The 15,144-nt window shown below is 41.5% G+C and overlaps 1 protein-coding gene across 1 annotated transcript; it reads right to left on the bottom strand.

The window, feature by feature from the left end:
- Positions 1–5,950: 5,950 nt before the first annotated feature.
- Positions 5,951–13,393, bottom strand: LOC109641923 (trypsin-3). The gene is made up of 5 exons (XM_020106513.2): positions 13,125–13,393; positions 10,486–10,645; positions 9,136–9,277; positions 8,773–9,039; positions 5,951–8,018 (listed from the first exon to the last, which is right to left on the bottom strand). Exons 1-5 carry the CDS (start codon positions 13,177–13,179, stop codon positions 7,848–7,850), a joined length of 795 nt encoding a protein of 264 aa, XP_019962072.1. The 5' UTR covers positions 13,180–13,393; the 3' UTR covers positions 5,951–7,847.
- Positions 13,394–15,144: the final 1,751 nt, after the last annotated feature.

Genomic DNA, 15,144 nt, shown 5'->3' with positions numbered 1-15,144 from the left:
ACACTGACGCTCGACACAAGCGAGACGGAAGTGTCACTTCTGCTCCGTCGAGGTTTTAATTAGAACAGTTACTTAGTCATAATTATCTTTCACTGACGCGACGAGCGATCGTATGTACTGCACATGAGTTTCATCAAAAGGTCAAAAGAAGGAATCAGTTCCTTCGCTAAAAAGTATTAATACTGCAAAGTAAATTTAGTTCCTGCATTGAGATTAATCATTTTAACTTTGATTAAAAAGTACTGGATCTTTTATGGCCAACCATATATGTTTTGTAAAAGCACATTTCCACATTTCAAGAAAATACTGTGAATAGGAACAATAAATTATTACTGGATCCTGTGCACCAGAGGAAATATTAATTTGAGTTGTATTATTTTGATTCTGGGGTTTACCTCCAGGTGATTCACGTTTGGAGCTGATGGAAGGTCAAAGGTCAACAGGTATGAATGTGTCATGGTTAATACACTTAATTACTGCTTAGTTTATTTTTCCATCGATGATTCAGCTCGACATAAACTTTATGCAGATAGCATGAACATCCACTGTTTATCATGTGACCCCATTCTACTTTCTGGATTTGTAGCACATGTTTGTATTTTATTGTGTCTTTGCATTCGCTGATCATTCTTGCAATTGGATGCATTTTCTTAAAATCTCTGCAGCACGTGTTTACAGCACGTTTCAAATGCATTGTCAAATCTTCACCTGCGCCAAGGAGCTTATGTTTTTTTGTTGCATCCGTCCGTCAGCGGGGTTACTCAAAAACTACAGTGAACTGAGCACTTCACTTTAATTACTTCACTACACATAGATGCTTCAGCTGTCAGGTAAATGTTATGTAATCTCTTTAACTAGGCTGCATAAAATAAAAGTAACTTAAATAAAGTGCTTGAGTTAATAAACCACCTAAGGGACGACAGAAGGAGCCATGACAGTTAGCATGTTGTCATGTTTTCACCAGCGAGATGATAAAGAGGAGGGGGAGTGATGTCAGTGGGCTGTGATCTGAGGCTTCAGGGGGGTTATCAGCAATATCTCCTCTACAGAACAAAGCGCTGGCTCCCTTTGATGGCAGCCCTAAGTTAGGAGACATGATTAACGTGCTCCACTTTCTGCTAATTCTCTGAGGGCGCACTTGATAAATCCACGAGCAGCAGAAAGGACGTTGAAGGGAGGGAGCAGTGGCGAAAAAAAAGAGGAGAAAAAAAAAGGGGAATGGAAGCAGCTTTTTCAAAATGTATCCTCCAATTTTATTCTTTACATGTTCCAGACAACAAAAAAAACAACAACGCGCTCTCGTTGTCTTCTTTCTGCGTTTGTTAATTAAGGAGCGAACAACATCAGTGAGATGTTTTCAACTCTGAATCCAAACAGTCTCAGCCCGGCTCACTTGAAAAGAGAGAGATGACACATTTCTGCATCTCAGACGTCTTTCATGGAAACTGAAGAGCTGTTGTTTGCAATTATCATCCCCCGTCCCGCTGCTCAATACTAATCACTCTCTGTTTTCCGGCGCCTCAAACCATATCAGGCTGTCACACTCTGACATCCCACATTATACTTAAAGACTCAAACTGCTTTTGGAATTGTTTACCGCTTCCTCCGAGCGACTTTATTAAATTATGCCGTCTCCTGTTTGTGGATTTGTCGGTTACGTAACAAAGAAAATCCTCCACATCTGGGTGGTCGGCATCTCGACACAAAGCACCTGCACAGCACTGTCCAAATCCACTGACCCCTACCCGCTGCACAGGGACAGGAGATAGTGAGAGCGTTTTCTCTGCACCGGTAATTACGTAATTGTTGCAGGATTATGACGTACAACAACAGCAACATCCCATGATACACTTAAAATGTTTATTTTACACTCAGCATTAATAATTGTAGATGTAAAGCATGTTAGATGATCTAAATGTAGAAATAAAGGTGCTTTGCCGCAGTTTGTGTCGTCATGTGCTGCTGATCTCATCACATATTTTCTATTATTGCCACAACTCACAGATTTGTCTCGTGGCGGCCGTTAAAGAAACGGTGCCATCGGAAATATTAGGGACGTACGTTGAAACGGACGGTTTAAAAATCAGTCTGTGAAAATGCCAAATACAAACCTGTCCATCTTTATCTGCACGATAATTCCAATTTGACAAGAAAAGTAAAATCTCCGGAGAGAGAAGCCGGAGATGTGCTCCCCTCGTAATTTTTACTCCTGTTACGCTGTGAGCACAATGCATGATGGTATGTGTATATACTTTTCACAATGCACTGTGGGATACTCAACCATATAGGATATATAGAAATTCACTAAACGCACTTTATAAACACTGGATTTATAATTCAGGGGAATAAAATAGGCATTAACGAGCCCAGTTATGTATTAAACTGTTTGTAAATGTGGCTCCAGTTACTGTAGAGGACGTATTTCCCAAGTCTTATCGTCCAGTCCCGTTTTCATGACTCTATAAATGTCTTTTCTTTAAATTCAGAGTGTCCTGCCAGAAGACACTTTAAACTATTCATCTCCATTTAGTCTCCATCTCTTCTCAATGGAAACAAATGGCCTCGATTTAGACGTAATGGACTTTACCACAGACTGACGGTAAAAGTGTGTCGGCCAAATTATGAGCTAACTGTTAAATTGAGAGTTTCTGTCTTCTACAACTAGAACCAATGATTTATTCTGTGTCCGAACAAATACCAGGTGTGTTACGGCTGTTGTGCAATGCTGTGTGTGTGTGTGTGTGTGTGTGTGTGTGTTTCCACCCTCCCCCTTCCATGGATCAAACCTGGATCCACTTCCCTCCTCAACCTGACTTGTGTGACCTGGAGCAGAGACAGTGTGCGGCCGGTGCGTCATCATTACACCAGAGACATAAAGTTCGGGGAGAATTGGGTCCAAACACGCCGACGTCAGACGCACGCCCGTCCTCAAACAAATCAATGTCACGGATAAGAAGACACAGAGGTGACGAGGACAGGACGTGTGTAAAGCGTCACTCAAAATTCTTTAGTCTCTCTGAATTAAAACGTGAAACTAAAACTAACCTGGTCAAATGTAAACAGTGAAACAAAGACATGAAGCTCGGCTGGAAACAAGTCCTGTTTGAGACAGAATCTATTTTTGGTGTAATACAGCCATTAAAAACAAATTCCTCCATTCACCTCCGTCCACATATCTTCGTATTAAATTTCAAAAAATCTATTCCGTCTCCGCCTGTGAGCCAATCATTCCATCGTCTGCATATTTCACACATGCCCGTCGTCCCAGATTCATGATAAAACCCTGGTGGGTGAAGCCATGTCAAAGAATGAAGGAGAGAAACTGTTATAAGAAGAAATAGAGTGCACGAATCTCTGCAGGGTCAGAGCAGAGACAAATGAAAACAGAGGCTGTTTGTGAAGTTGAATGGTCCTTTGGTTTTGAGGACTGCACAATAATCCGGTCACGTTTCCATCTCAGCTGCGGTCATGCCTCGGAGCTTCCTGCCACTGAACTGAACACTTGCCCGGCCTCCGAGACTCTGCACCGCGGCTATAATGAGTGCAGGCGACCGGGGACATTTTCTTTCAGCTTTCTCCACAAATGCCTCTCCACTCTTTATCCTGCACCCCCCACCTCCCCTCCCCTCTCAGTTTTTTTCACAGCCGTTTCAGGTTCAGTTTGATATTTAACGTTTCTCCTGCTTAGACACACAACACTTCAGAGAAAAGGCAGATTATGATGAAGGAGGTGAGGAGGAGGGAAGAGCCAGCAGGCCTGCACCTCATCTGTTGTTTTTCTGTTCCTCATGCTTTAACGATCAAATGCCCCCTGGTGGTTCAAACGAGTCACGTGCACGTTAATCTGCTTTTAACAGCCACAGCCTTTTGTTGTGAAACCACTCATGTCTTTTCTCAAAGCGTTCATCTTCAAAGCGGTCGTGTGAATATTAAAACGTGTGCTGTCAGCAACAGGAGATTTCAGCCCAGATACCTGAACATGCAGCGAGAAGTGTTTTCTCAAAGGGGGAAGAATTCTCAGATACTTTGCTTGATTATTTATTTTTTTACCATCTGCTCCAACACATGTCAGAGGAAAATGTACATTTAAATCCAGTTCATTTATCTCACAGCAATATTTACTGCTCAGAGTGATTTCCTCTTTAATCTTCAGATTTAAGTCGTAGTTTGAGGCCAAGAAGAGGACGAACTGCTCTGAGTTTCACAAACAGGATCAGGTACGACAATCATACCAGTGATTTAAAACTTAGGTTTGTTGATCATTAAATGCTAAAACTACTACAAGTGAGTTGAACATTTGACGTTCTCATTAAAAGTTATGATTTAGAGCTGATTGTAAAATGTTCTTAATTGGTTTGCAAGTGCTGACGTCAGCAACTCGAGTTGGGAGATGATTGATAATTATTGCTGACAGACAGTGGAGGTAATAAACTGGTGTTTTCTCCCGGCTTGCCTCCCCTCACTTTCCCTTCTTTAATTCCTTACAAGTGTCCTTGTGCAGAAACAGCTCATGCAGACGAGAACAAGAGCGATGGAGAACGAGCCTCCCTGTTATTCAGGGCCGCTGGGCTGCGATAGACCAGCTCCACCTGAGGGAACCAATGAACCGAGGCGGCTCGACAACTCAGGTGGAGGCCGATCAGCTTGTTAGAGAAAACAGGAGGAGGAGGGAGGAAGAAAAGAAGGAGGAGGGGAAAAAAACAAACCAATGCTTTGCTCCTGTCTGGCACATTACAACAGACACGTTTAGTCAACTTAGTTTTTTATTCTCCTCTCAACTGTTTACGACCTTGTGACGCTTATTACATACGTTCAATGTAAAGAATAATATTTAATGAAGTGTTTTCTTGTGTTGATTAAATGTAATTATACATAAACACAATTTATTTAATCAAATCACTCAAGTTATTCGATTTATTCCCACTAACTCAACATATCGAAAACACCTCATTAAATGACAACTCCCCAGAGTATCATCAAGTATTTTTTCCACCGGTACATTGGTACTTCTACTCAAACAAAGGATCTGAATACTGTCTTTTTTCACTCTCTGTGTAAATAAACTCTATTCTTTGAGAGAATAACATATATTCGGTCAAATGATAGAAGCTGGTGGCCTATAGGCAAGAACCCATTATCATAAATCTGTGCATCAAGAGAATCTATTCATGGACGGATCACAGTCTTTTTAAACAACTCTTCCGACATTAAAGACAAAAACCCAGAGGAGGATATTTACCTTTGTGAGCCGGCGAGCACCTATAGAGAGCTTGGGATCAACCGTGTCAGCCGATATACTCCAACTCTCCCCAGAGAGGTGGTCTCATGCCGGAACACAAAGAATCCGCCTTCATGTAACCCAGCCTTTAAAATCAGAGGCATAAAAGACCCTGAAATCCATCAATCACATGGGCCAGTGACACACCCGTCATCACAGACAAACAGGGCCGAGCAGTGAAACCGGAGACGCCGCTAAGTAGGCCATCAACTATTCATCCCTCCGTGATACGCCTACACCTCTCAGGTGTGATGCGGTCGGTACCGATTTCACCAGGCCGGGGCCTCGGTTGACGTTTATGGGAATCACTGCTGGCTGAGACGGCAGCTGCGTGAGGAGTCCAGTCACGCATCGGAGCCAGATTGCTCGCGGGGAGGACTGGGGCCCTGCATATTTCATGAGGGTATTCCAGTTTTAGGATCATTCATCAGCTGTTTTAGCAAAGTTGGTGACAAGCAAACCAGGAGTTACACTGGAGTGAGATCACTGTAGTTTTTAAAAATTCATCAGTGCAGGGACTTGTTAGTTGTTTTACCGACTAGTTGAATAAACGACTCATCCTGAAGAAGACCGTGTGAGTAATAGACCCGAACATTCGGTGTAATCAGTCGTTATAACAACCGAGAGCAGCGTCGAGTCTCCGAGCTTCGTCATTACAAGTAAAGAAGTCAGTCACGATTGAGTCATTTATTAATTAAAGTGTATAAAACAAGAAAACACACAGTTCATGTCGTTGCCTAATTCCATGCACTTACTCGACGCTCACACTTGAAGGTGAGGTGCACAGTGCCAGGTTTATAAGAGTCCATAAATAAACCACGGGAAATTGGCAGAAATCATCTACCTGCGACAAACAGCTTCTTCGTTATTGCAACGGAGTTCGTTGACGTTCAGATTGAGGCTTTAATTGCTTTTTTATTGATTAAATGAGTCTGAGAGATAAATCAATCCAATCGAGCATTACTCATGTCTGCGTGCACTATCAGAGTCTTTAAAAAGAAAAACAAGCAAACCCACAAAAACAAGAGAAGTTACCCATCAGCTGATTCAACAATTAATTAGTTTCGTTTTCAAGGTTAGAAAACAGTTACAGCCAAAGGAGGCATTTACATTTACATATATATATTTTTGTCCACGCAAGATATTAAGTTGTAGTATCATATGAAAAAGAAACTTTTTTTAAAGAATTAAGTTGTAATATTATGTGAATACATTTGTAATATTACAATGATAAAGTCGTAATTGAGAGGAAAGTTGTAGTATTGAGAGAATAAAGTTGTAATTTAATGAGAAAAAGCAGTAAGAAGAGAATATGTTCACTTCCTTCATTGTTCCTTGAGAAACCATGAAATCCCTTTGAATGTCATGCAGATGTAAACTAAAGTCTGAGTGGTTCTTATTTCAGAATAGACTCAGTTTCTTACACAATCTTTTCAAAGTCCTGAGACTTATGATGATGAGGAGCTGATGTGATTTGTATTTGTGAAACTTATTGTTAAAAAAAAAAACCCGCTTCACATTCCTCATTTTAACTTTTTTATTCTTATAATATTAAGACTTTATTTTCAAAACCTTTTTTTGGCTGAAAACCTTTGTGGTAAGTTTTAAATAACAAAGGAAAATAAAAATCATCAAATCTTAATGTTGTAGAATCCAAAACCGTCTTTTTTTAAATTTGTTGCAGTTTATCAAAATAGATGTTGGTTTATTTTCTCCTCATTTCAGTCTAATATTAATAATTCTTATAAGCTGCACTGAGTTTCTGTACTGGACTGGACTGGACTAGACTGGACTGGACTCATATGATTTGCAGTGGTAGCACCAGTTGGACCTGGTTCTTTGTGAGTGCTCTGATTGTGAGCACTTGAAGCAGCAATATGGCACCTCTGTCTGGATGTTGTGGTAATGTGGTATGTGGATTATATCATGTTTTGTTTTCGAAACGTTTTAAACAGATTAACAAACAGGAAACGATAAATATTCAAGCTTGTGAACCTAAAGGAATCATTTGACATGCCGGGAAATTTGCTTTTTCACCTTTCTGGCCGAAGAGAAGACGAGAAAGTTGTTTCCACTTTCTGCCCGTCCAACATGAAGATGGAGAGTTAGCTTAGCTTAGCACCAGTGTAACCCTGTTGTGTCATAAATCTATGTTTTTAAGTAAATTGTACAAAAGTGAAGCCGAAATACTCCCAATCTGGATGTCATTTTTGGTCAAGTCGCCGCTTTGGGTTTTAAAGTAAAAAACTAATTGCATGTTGTTATTGAATTGGCATATTCTAGAGTTGCTAGCATGCAGATCTTATTAGCTGTTTTTTGAATTTATGCTAAGCTACACTAAACCTCTGCTAGCTGATCGAGTGAGCCAAACCTTCTCATTTATCTCTTAGCCCGAAAAGTGAATTATTGTGTTTCCCACAATGTTTGAACGATTCCTTCAACGCATGAACATAAAATCAAACGTGCACAAACGATGAAGAGAACATACGACACATATCAATTCAAAGCAGGATGATTCAAAATCCAGAACCTCCAGTCTCTGCTGAGTGATTTGTCTTTATCTTGCGTCCTAATCGTTGTTACACCTGCCGTAGTAGCTGAAGATGGTGTTGTCTATCCACCTGCGGTACTTGGACACGGCAGTGTAGACTCCAGGAAACAGGGCCTCGGCACAACCTTTCCCCCAGGACACCACGCCGTAGAGCCGCCCTTCACACACAAGTGGACCCCCAGAGTCCCCCTGAAACAGCAGAGAGGAGTCGAGCTTTACTGAAGAGGACAGATTATATTTATTGTTTATATTGCTGTCGACAAATCCCATGAAAAGACCAATTAGATCTAGTACCTTGTTGTTTTCCAATATCTATTAAAAGCACATCAGTGAACCACACTATTGCACTGGGTGACAAGTATGGTAAAAACTTTATGGATGATTGCACAAGCAAGCATTTGGCAAGTAGCACCGCCCACAGCTATGCAGAAACAGAACACAAAGGTAGAGATCTCTTACGTTATTCTGAAAAGTATAAACATTTGTTTTGGGTTCATTGTGAAACTGTAGCAGGACAAATAAAAATACACTGATCGCCACAGTCTAGATAACTAATCTGAAACGCTGCTGTGAAGTAGTGAGACTGAGCGTTAGCCTCGGTGGAGGTCGAGCCCCCAGAGGTGCAATGACACTGGAAGGTTTTGTTTTACAGTTTGAAACAGACCCATTTTATTCCGCTGGGTACAGATTGTTATCGTTGGGGATCTGGGAACTCAGACTGTTTCACTTCCTGGTTCTGTGGTTGGTTTGTATGTGTCCTCCCTGACAGTGAGTGCTGCTGGCTGGGCATGGCCTCCTCCTGGTCACCTGCTTCTCATCTTCCAATCATAACACTCACCTGCCTCTGTGTAGGTCCGGTTCCATCACCACTTCTCTGCCAGGACATTTACCTCCACTGTGGATAATCCAATAATTAAAGCCAGTGTTAACGAGCTTCTCTCACCTTACAGGCATCTTTTCCACCAGTGCTGTAACCAGCACAGAGCATGTTTTCTGTGATGGTGCCGTTAAAGGACCCAGTGCTGTTGCATTTCTCTGTGGAGACGATGGGGAGCTTGACTGTGCGGAGGGTTGATGGGATCTGGCCTCCGCTGGAGCTGGTGTATCCCCAACCTGACACTCGACACATTCGGCCCTCCGCCATGGAGGCATCCTGCCTGGGCAGCAGAGCGATGGAGACGTAGCTGTTCAGGTAGATCGGAGCCCTCAGCTGAAGAGAAGGTGGACATTGAGATCAGTTACCTAAATCTAATTAAGTCATGTGGAGAAACATTAAAAAATATAAAAAGTAGTTGGTATACTGTGCCTTAATAAGCATAATGTCATTGTTGTTGGTGATGGGGTTGTACTCAGGGTAGGGCACCAGGTGATGAGGCAGGATCTCCTGCTCTGTGCCCTCATAGATGCTCAGAGAGTAGTCTCCTGCTACTACCATCATTTTGTCCACCCTGCAGAGATAAGAAGCACATTCAAGTATCTGTCCGTACATGTTACGTAACAGCTTCGCTCTCTGCAGTTACTCCGAGGTCTTCAGGTGACAACTTGGTGAATGAGAAAGCGAGAACACCTCTAAACTTTACTCACAGGCCTATGTCCGAAATATGAATGGGTCCCACCAAAGTTACACAGGAAGGAATTGTGAGAGAGAAGGAGTTCGTGGCCTTTTGAAGTAATCGTATCACACGTTAGGTCTATTTTTTTTCAGGATGACATACTGTTGTTTTATTCTTGTGCGGCCAAATCCCAAGATTCCACTTCCTAGAACATTTTCTCCTTATGCAACCTCATGTCCTGCAAATGTATTTCCTTTACAACGTTTTTTATTTTTTTTGCAGGAACCATAATTGCGACCAGATTGCTCTGAGAACATAAAGTTGTTCATTTACATATTTGGCTCATAAGATGTGAACAAGTGAAGTGACTGGAGCGTTTTTAAACTTTTTCATTGCTCTCACGTTATTTGATAAAGGTCAGGGAAAGAATGACGACCACGGTGACTTCAGACACAATATTTAAGTAACACCACAATGGCAGCGTGGCGGCAAGAAGGTTCTGGGTTCAGTCTTTTCCAGGAAGAGTTTGCATGTTTTCTAAATGGATGGATGGAAAATACACATTACCTCTTCGAGCTGGCAGGGAAGCGGGGAAACTCTGACATTCGGGAACTTGACAACACGCGATAATGCAGCATGTCATCGGTTTGCTGATTTGCTGTTGTAACCCAAGACGCCGCAGTGAACACCAAACATTGTCGAGGATTATTGCTTCCTCAAGTGTTAGTGATCTAAATGAAGGTGTTGTGTTGTCGGTGAGCCTTCAGGCCAAACGTACGCCTGTGCCAGCAGAGCTCCAGTTTTCTTGTATCACTTTCGTGTGATGCAGAACTGACTATCCGATACGACTCGAAGAAATTACTGGATCTTCAAATGAAATCCTGTACGCTCCCACATTTACACGCACGGAGGTCATTGTGTGTCAAGACGGCTTTTTTTATTGCCACAAATAACTTCCTTACAAAAAGCTGAATCAGGACACAAAGACGAACGGCCTCCCCCTCCCCTGACCTGAGGTTTATTTTACCACTTCATCAAGTGTGTGTTTCTGTCACACAGGTTATGTGAAGTTTCACACTCGGTAGAAGACAAGATGAGCTCACCCGATGTTACAGTGCGCCGCGGTGACCACCCAGTACTTGTTTATCAAGGAGCCCCCGCAGATGTGCTGACGGTCTGTGGTCTGTATCGACACAATGTACTTGATTGAATGTGGAACTGGTGCGTATCCTCCCACTATACGCTCCTCTGCCGGGTCTAGACCTGAAACACACACGGGGATGGAGATACAGATAAGCTCTGATTGGGTTTAGAGGGAGAGACACACGTTAGTCCAGGAGGTTTTTGTGTAAAACCACACGGAGCAAACACAGCTGTGGTTTTATTACTGCACTTGCAGCGTCAGCGGGAATAATAAAGAAATAAAAGAAACAACAGGGGGTTCAGAAGATCAGTGATAAGTCTGAACATCTTGTCATGTTTACACAGACGTATAGTCTCCATCACACCTACTGACAGATTCTGCTTTTCATATCGTGGTTTCAACCCTAACATTCAAATTGAAGCCAGTTGTATTTGATTTGATTATTTCCAATTTATATAATTTATTATAATCCACAATTCAATGGGAACTTTAAAACCGTTTCCCCTCATTATTCCAAGTTACTGCTCAGAGTGCCAACCTTTTACTCCTGCTTTTATTGGGTCATTTATCTGCAGCAATGAATCCTCGTGCAAATAAAGATTTAATTTAAAAAAAGCTGAATCAGTTGTGTTAGTGTTAATTAGTGGCTGTCACCATTTAGCTGGTGGGGCCTTCGCAGACACGTCGTTCACACGTCTGTCGTTCGTTTCACAAAGTGGGAGATGTTTTCAGTGTAGTTATGGTTTAAAGGTTCTGTGTTTAGAATTTAGTGACACCTAGTGGTTGAGTTGCATGTTGCAGATGAATACTCCTCACCTCACCTTTTGCCAAATCTTCTTTTACGTTCATTGTGAATTATCGTCAGATTTACTTAATTTACTTTCAGTCATTTTAGGGCATCAGAAACAAACAATGAACATCAGCTGATAGTTGTTGTTGAAACTTTTTTTACATTTTGTGTAAATTAATGAAGGTTTGTTTGCACACCAAGATGTCCGATCTGACAGGGAAATATCTTTGGTTATCTTTAAGCGGTCACAGTATTTGGACACTCTGCAGGTACTTTTACATTTAATACTTTGATTGAAAATTCAAAAACAGGAACTTGTTAACGTTTTCTCAGGTAGGAACGTTAATTGTGGTACTTTTACTTTTGTACATTTTTGTCTATTTATTCGTACTTTCCTTCACCACCTGTTTGCTCAAATCACAAAACCTGAGGAAGGTAACAGTACTTGTTTAAACAGATCGTCACATGTCAATTTGTTCTCTTGCTGTTCAGAAGTATCTCTCAGAATTTGAAAAATGATAATTGAGGCTTTCCAACGTTCAAACTTCAGTGTCAGAGTCGACATAAAACAACTTCACACTGAAAAGTGAAAAATAAGAAAAAGACTTAACCTATTAAATAAAGTTAAACAAATAAAATCTTTACATTTTACAGACTGTGTTGGATTCACGACCTCGTTTCTAAAGATTGATGCAAACGTCTGGGACTTAATGTGATAAAGTGAACATCAGAGCAACTTCAGCCCGAGAGATGTCACCAGGGATGAAACTGCACCTTCTCATCTTCGTCCTGGATGTTGATCCGAAGCTATAATTAGCGGCCGATGCTGCGTGTCAAGAGCTAAGTGGTAACTCTACACAGAGATAAACACCCACATACAGGTGCTTATGTAAAACCCTGGACTTGAGTCATTAACAAGGAGTCTCCTGTTGTGCGTCATGTATATGACTGTATAGAATAAGATATAATGTTCTGTCACTTATACATTTTTATTCTCAGTCAGTTACATGTAGTTCACATCTAAATTACAGGTGGAACATAAAAGCTTATCAAACTTCAGTTGATCAAGTCCCAGATCCCAGACCCGTTCAAGATGGTTACCAGGGTTCCCGTTCACATTTTACCTTTGTGACATAATTGCCGGGCACAAAAGCGGGTGTTGGCCACGATTACTTGTTGTTCGTTACTTGTAGTCGGGCTTCATCTGTTGTTCCTGCAGGTTTCAAGTTCTTTTCATGAATAAGCACACTTTTACTGACCTTCTCATCTCAAAGACTCTTTATCTGAGGAAATACATCTTTGATGTCCAGAGCAACAAAGTGCATCTGAGAGGAGTTTCCACAATGACACTGGAAAACTATCAAGTGTATTTACGGCACAAAGCTCCGCATCACGATGCAGCGATATCATCAAAGTGATGCTGTATTTAAAATATAATCATCTTTTCATTTCCTTCCCGTCTGAATCTGTTCCCATATTTCTCCACGTTTCTCTTCTTGTGTGATTTATGATTTCCAGCAAAGTCACTCAGTCATGCCCAGATGAAAATGGCTCTGAGTCACACTTTCTTGCCAAAACAACGTCTCAAGGGACGACAGATCTAAAAGCACCACAGCTACAAGAAGTGGATGTTTCAAAACAGATGTAGACACAGTAAATAAATACACATTTGGTGAATGAACCCAAACCTGTGAGAACCCCATGTTGTTTTTCCAGGACGTTAAAGTCACTGTGACCCAGAGGCTCAACTTCACTTAAAGCCCTTCTCATAAATAACCTGCAGATTCAAGATAAAGACGCTTACTTACAATTTACAGCCAGGAACTCCAACAGTATACAAAGCAGTAAAGATGGCAGCTCCATGGTGAGACAAAGGGAGCAGCAGACTCCGCGCAGTGAGAGGCTTCACCCGTGCGCTCCTTGTCTTATCTTAACGCGAAGGCATCACACCTGCATTCTCAGGTTTCTTATAGTTCTTATTTCCGTTTCCATGGTCACCTCCTTGTCCTGAACAGATATATAATTGAAGCTTCTGCAGCACAGCCCCTTGTCTCACCTCGTCCACGACCTATTCAGGCTCCCTCACCCCCCTCCATTGTTCACCCATCACCCAGTTTATTGTCGGCCCATTCACTGTCACATAAAAAGGATATACTGCGTTTATTGTGTGGTCACGAACCTGTATGTCAGGTCCTGCTGCAGATGTTGGAACGTTTTTTTTTTTTATGCGGCTGCTCTCCTGCTCCCAATATTTGACCCGTGTCATCTTTCCTGATTGAAGATGAGTGAGGGTCTCCGCAGCTTTTCTCTCCTCAAGGGATTTCCCCGAGTAGGATTGATGAGGGATCTGACTGATGACAAACAGCGGAGGTGTACGTGTCAGACCAGGTCAGGCCGGCAGGGCCGTCCAGTATCTATTCCAGGGGCCGGGTGTCATTAAAAATGGAGGAGGTCTCATCAACCCTCCGATGAGCCCCTGACCTCGGCCCTATCGTTTGCCCTCCCGGCTACTGATAGCTGCCGCCAGGCTCTTGAGCCGCTCTCATCCCCTGAGTGCTGACCACAGCCTTTTTTCCCCACATGACCCACGGTTCAGTCCGAGCGATGGCATCATTACACGCGGCTGCCAACTCCCCGGTTCTCACATTCATCTGCCAAAGCAGAAAACTTCAATCCAGACCCACCATGTGTGTTTTAATGCTCTCACTCACTGTGGCTTTGATTGGAATGATAAAAAACACAATAAACTATAATCGTGTATAACTCAGAATTTGTAGCCGTGGTTTACAGACACGTATCAATATATAACTCAACACTAATAATGATATATTTCTATACTGTATTTAATAATGTATTTATATATACATTACATTAATTGGATTTCTTTATATTGTATAGTATTTAAAAAAATGCCAATTTCACTACCCTTGTGAAGCCCATGAAAAGTAGAAAGTAGAAATCAAGTAAGTGTACCCTAGATATAAGTATAAATATACATATACACGTAAATGTATTAGCAGTATTTGATTCTATTACTGACTCTGGGATTATATACAATTGCACATGAGGTTTTCAAGGGACCTGCATTGTTTTTAATCACCGATTTGGGAAACACAAAACTCAGCCCACTTAAAAAATGATTAATTCATGACTGTAACAAAATGTTTCAGTGGAGAGGAGCCGTGTAGATCCTGAGATAATCCTGGTGCTCGTCCTCAGACTGAGGCGACACTTCTCAGTGTCAGCGTCGCTGTCGTCACTCCGGTGACTCAGCTCTGACCTCCTGATCAAACCTCCTGCAGCTCCTCCGTCGAAAAAATGTCCTCAGACCTAATCAAGTGTAAATTATAACTCAGGAAATGCGTCATACTTTCCAGCAGTGTAACTTGGCAACAGAATTCCATTAACTAAAATGAAACTCATGACAAAGACTGAATATTAACTTTGGTTTCAACATCTGTTCTGAAGTCACAGCTGTTTTTACAGGTTTCATTGTACAGCCAATATCCTGGTAACGTTCCTCAACATCCTGGTTTCAGCAGCACTGGTCTGTGAAATAGAAAGAGTGCTAATTATTAAACACTCGCTCGTTTTGTTTGAGTCGTTCAAACTATCAACAATCAAATGTGTTTATGAGCAACTTTTATAACTGAGTTCTAACAGAAGTTATAGGAAATTAACGAGGAACGTTTCCAGGAAATTAACTGGAACACTGATCCATAAAATAAAGCATTAGTGAAATTCTAGATTTTAATAATTATATATAATTACTGATCTGCAGCAACAAACAAAAGAGGGATTTCCTGCTCTGTGTCAAATAAACCAAGT

The sequence above is a fragment of the Paralichthys olivaceus genome, chromosome 6 (assembly GCF_024713975.1).
Source record: "Paralichthys olivaceus isolate ysfri-2021 chromosome 6, ASM2471397v2, whole genome shotgun sequence".
In the NCBI taxonomy this organism is placed as follows: domain Eukaryota; kingdom Metazoa; phylum Chordata; class Actinopteri; order Pleuronectiformes; family Paralichthyidae; genus Paralichthys; species Paralichthys olivaceus.
The sequence above is the reverse complement of the archived record's forward strand: the minus strand, read 5'-3'. Positions and strand labels throughout refer to the sequence as shown.